We start from the raw sequence: 5,000 nt of genomic DNA on the forward strand, positions 1-5,000 counted from the left end.
CTCTCAAAGTTGATTCACCACCAGTGTAGAGCTTGCTCAGGAATGGCAGTAAGCAGGTATGAGTCAATCTACACCCATGGTGAGGCAGTAAGACTTTTGGAAGATTGCCTGGTGTGACCAGTGAAAAAGGGATTCCATAAATACAGACCAAAATAAGGGAAAAAAGGTTAAAGTTATTTTCTCTGATTAACCCCCTTTCCAACTGCTTGGGGCATCTGGAAAAATGCTTGTCTGGAGAAGAAAAGGTGAGCGCTACCATTAGTCCTGCTTCATGCCAACAGTAAAGCATCATGTGACCATTCATTTGCAAGGTTGCTTTTAAGCCAAGGAATTGGGCTCGCTTACAATTTTGCCAAAGAACACATGCATCCATTACTAAACTATAATACCAAAACATCCTCGGACCGCAACTGTGTGACAGCAGCAAGGTTATTTTATTTACTAAAGCAAAAAAAACATTTTCATTAATGAAATTTAAAAAATAACTTAAAAAAAAAAAAAAAACTAAAATCACATTTTACGATTAAAAAACTATCTATAATTCTAGCAATAATATCCTTTGTTTTCGTCTCTGGTAATTAATTTAGTATATGAGCCTTTGGGGTTAATTTTAAATGTGATCTTTTTTTTTTTTACTGTAAAACTGTAAATCATACAATAGCCACTCTTATCAACAATGTTCATAATCCAACAACTGAACCAATTTGTTGATTTAAATTTGATTTATTATATTGCCCGGAGTACGGAAGTGACATCATCGAGCAGATAGAGAACCGCCCCCTGCTCTAATTACTTCACGAGACGTCCACTCAACGCAGATGGCTTGCAGCTGTGCTAATAAGGTAGGTTTAAAGTCCGACATTTTTCCTCCTTTTTTTTTTTTTTTTTAATGTTGGTCGCTCGTGTGCATTGCTCCTTACAATTTCGCGGCAATGAATTATAATGCAAGTTCAGTGTCAGTGCAGCAAAACCAAAAGTTTGTTGATTATGATGGATGCAGATAATTATTTAGAATTGCTACGCTTTTGTTAGCGACAGTTAGCATAGCAAAGCTAACTGTCTGTTGAGTAAGATAAATGCTAATTGAAAATTTTAAGAGGAAAGCCATAACAGGGTGGTTTAATAGGCTGGTTTGTGATGTGAAAATATACTAAGGAAAGTACTAGTAAACGTTTTATGTCCCTGTATGGCGGAGTAATGAAGTTAATTACTCTGAATAAAAGGCCGACCATCCTAACTTAGTATGTCATTATGTCATTAATTTAATTCACAGTTACTCTTGTTTGTTCTAAACAATGGCTTAGTAATCACTTATAATTTGGTAAATTGCTGCATTTGTGTTTTCTTACGTTTGTTCTTTCAATAAAAATATTTCAGTAAAGTCTGTTAGTGTTCATTACATTTCATTTATGAAAATGTTTAGCAGAGCTGTATTTTATCTTCTTTGGCACATTTACTGCACACTGTACAGGCTTTCAAGGTACACTGAAAGTTAACTTCAAAACATCTGCGACAAGTTACCTATCAAACTAATTGAAACTCATTTTTTTCTATAGCTTTAGATCATTATCTTCACTAACATGTCAGTCATGAGGCGACAGAGGGCAAAAGTTAAGCCCAAAGAAGAGGCAGCATACTTTTCATCCTTGGGTAAAGAAAAGCATGGCTTCACCATAAAATATATCAATTCATTCAAAGGTGAGTATTGGTAAAATATTCTTTAGTATGGGCCTAGTTTTCATTATTGTTATAATGAAATATTTCTGATGTGTCCTTTTTTTCTTTGTAAGGTCGAGGAGTGTTCAGTACCTGCTCCTTTCAGAAGGGAGACTTTCTTATTGAATACCGAGGAGAACTTGTAAGCAAACAGGAACGTGAAAACAGGCTGAGAGTATATCATGATGCCCTGAAGGTTTTCATGTTTGAATTTCGCTTCAATGGAAAAACACTATGGTATGTTTATATGGTGTGTTGTCATACTTAATTTAGGCTTTTTTTGGGAGTCGCCCTAAAAAATATAAACACCTGCAGGCTGCTACTTTGTATAGTGATTTTACTATGTTGTAAAACATAAGTTGAGTTAAGTTGACTATTTTGGGAAGAACAAGCAAATTAATTTACTCATAAATTGTGTGACTTGCTCAACTTTATTTCTAAAGGACTTTAAAATAACCATCGCTGCATACATAATGCTGTACATGGAATAAATATCAGTCATGCAATAAAGACGGGTAGAACAAAATAACACAAAACGAGTGAATAAATAAATCTTAGACATATTAGATGTCAACGTATTTACTGTGAGTGTTCAATACTCAAATTAAGTCAAATGCATATCATTACCAGAATTTATCAAAAGTGTGCAGTTTTCAAAATAGACTACAGTGACTTAAATTTGAGTTCTCAACTATGTTAAAGTAAATTCCATTTAATGTTCAGAAGCGTTGAATGCTTGATTCTCTTTTTGGTGGATGAGTAAAACTAAAGTCAACTTACAGTTGTACTTGAAAGCATACCCTAGGGTTGTGTAAACTTATGTGAGCACATTATAATGGTGAGAAACCGGCATAATGCCCATAAAATCCAAAATACTGTGGCAATTGTTTTGATATTTTCCAGAGGTTGAAGTTGACATTAGTAGAGATATGCTTGTGAATTTCGGTGACTATTAATAGCATTTTAGTGTCATTAAGCAACGTTAAGGTTTTGTACATTTACAGTTGTGCTCATAAGTTTACACAACCCCAATGGTATGTAAACTTTCAAGCACAACTGTAACTTTCTCTAATTATAACCATTGCGGCACCTGCTAATTTAATCTGAAACATTTTCTGACAGTAATAACCCCCCAAAAATGGTGAACAGACTAAGTGGAATGAACATTTGTCTCAAAAATCTTAATGTTAAATAATAAGTTTTATCAAGAGAGAATGGGAGTACCTCGATCATTTGAATAGTGTGAAAACTGTAGTCGAATCCGTGTTTCATTCTGTTTAATTTGTAAATAGGAACAAACATGGCGACAACTATTGGTGGTGCAAAGAATCACAAAAGTCACGGTTCGGATCGGATCGTTTTTCAGATCAGCAGAAAAGAGAATAAATGAAAGCAAGGTTCTATACCTTGCTTTCATTTATTCTGTAACATTCTTATTGCCCAGTAAATTAAACAAAAAATCAACACAACATTTTTAATATGGCTGTTTCGGATTTAGGAACACAACTTTAAGCGCAATATGAGGCAGAAACATTATTTTATATATTGTCCATGCATAAAATAACAAGGTATTAATGGCTTAAAGTTGTGTTCCTAAAATCTAAATGGCCATATTTGACATGTTGAGTTTATTTTTATTTTGAATTGATCATCGTAAGCATGGTTATTTTTATTTTTATTTTTATGAATTTAAGCAATAGTGCTCATGGTCAAACTGCATGGTATTACAGTGGCTTAAATGTTTATTTTAGGAATAAAATTTCTAGTTTTTGATGAACACTCAGACCGACTATGCCTACGGTACGGAAATCAAATTTAGCTTCACTCAGTTTCATGAAGTTAAACATATTTTCTGACCTGAAATAACTAATTTTGAAATTAGTGTCCAGATGTTGATAAACTGAGTTGGGTGTACTTTTTTTTTTTTTATAATCATTTTGTATTTTACCATTGACATTATAGTGGAAGAGGTGGGGGTTATTAATACAGACCATGCGTGCTTGTCTTGATAGTTTTATTAATTTTGTCTTTTTTATTTTATTTAACAATTTCAGCATTGATGCAGCCAGAGACGATAATTCACTTGGGAGACTCGTCAATGATGAACACATCAGCCCAAACAGCAAAATGCAGAGAATCACTGTAGACGGACAGCCCCATCTCTGTTTGTTTGCGACAAAGGACATTGAGCCAGGGGAGGAAATAACCTACAACTATGGCAATTTTGATTTTCCATGGAGACTAAAGGTAGAGACAAGTTCATTTTCACAAAGAGTTAATGGCTTGCTGTTTGAATTTAGGTTAATTTCCCAGTATTGTCACTATGAACAGGTGCATCTTTGGTAAAATACTGAAAAGACCTATTGTATATTTACATGATTATGCCTCAGCAACATAAAAAAAAAAGGAACACAGTAGCCCATAATTAAAAATTTTAAGAGCGGTATATGGAAATTTAGTGGACACTGTACAGTAATTGAATTACAAGGTAAAATATAGAATTTCTCCTCCCGTTTCACTGCATTACTGATTTAAAAACTTGCGTAAACTGTCTATAGGGATTTTTAGTAACATTTTATCGTGCAAGTTTTGACAAAACATAAAGGATTAATTATGATTATACAATGAAACTTTGAACCACTGAGCCAATAGAAACACCCGACGGTAAAAATACTGGCCAACTCTTTTGTCACTGTTATTTACAAAAACACAATTCTTTTCTCAATATCATTATTATTTTTTATTTTATTTCATTTTTTACAATATTGTGATTTTTTTTCTCTCAGTTAATGTATCGCCAACCTCACATCATGTTAATTATCATATCGTGATTTCTTATCATGACATTTGGATATTGTGTCATACATGTGACATACTAGAATTACTGGTCGCACATTTATGATTACATGAAATTACATTATAACAGTCTTGTCTTAATAAGAATTTAATTGTATTGGTATTTTTCTATTCATCTACCCCAGGTTTCCACTGAAAAACAACCTGATGAAGACACAGCGATCACAGACTGCGCCAAAGTTGACCAGGTGACAAGATTTATTTTTTAATGTTGAAATCGGTTTTCAGAAGCAAGAAATTAGTGGAGGGTGGAGATACTAGGGCTGCACAATATATGGAAAAAATCTTGGCGCACGAATGGCTCATGCAATATGTGTATTGCAAAGACGTGCAACAAATGAATATTGGATTGATTGTATACTTTAGTCTGGGGCTGAGCGATATGGCCAAAAAAAGAAATAAAAACTCTTTAAAACCAACCATCCAAC

General features: G+C 33.7%; 1 protein-coding gene across 1 annotated transcript in view; it reads left to right on the forward strand.

The window, feature by feature from the left end:
* Positions 1-852: 852 nt before the first annotated feature.
* LOC144038817 (uncharacterized) overlaps positions 853-5,000 on the forward strand; it is a 15,117-nt gene continuing 10,969 nt past the window's right edge. Inside the window, exons 1-4 of the mRNA XM_077551561.1 lie at positions 853-1,698; positions 1,791-1,953; positions 3,771-3,963; positions 4,698-4,760. Of these exons, the coding sequence (XP_077407687.1) occupies positions 1,581-1,698; positions 1,791-1,953; positions 3,771-3,963; positions 4,698-4,760 (537 nt within the window). The 5' untranslated portion in view covers positions 853-1,580. The remainder of the gene's footprint in view (positions 1,699-1,790; positions 1,954-3,770; positions 3,964-4,697; positions 4,761-5,000) is intronic.

The sequence above is a fragment of the Vanacampus margaritifer genome, chromosome 18, assembly GCF_051991255.1.
Source record: "Vanacampus margaritifer isolate UIUO_Vmar chromosome 18, RoL_Vmar_1.0, whole genome shotgun sequence".
NCBI classification, from domain to species: Eukaryota; Metazoa; Chordata; class Actinopteri; order Syngnathiformes; family Syngnathidae; genus Vanacampus; species Vanacampus margaritifer.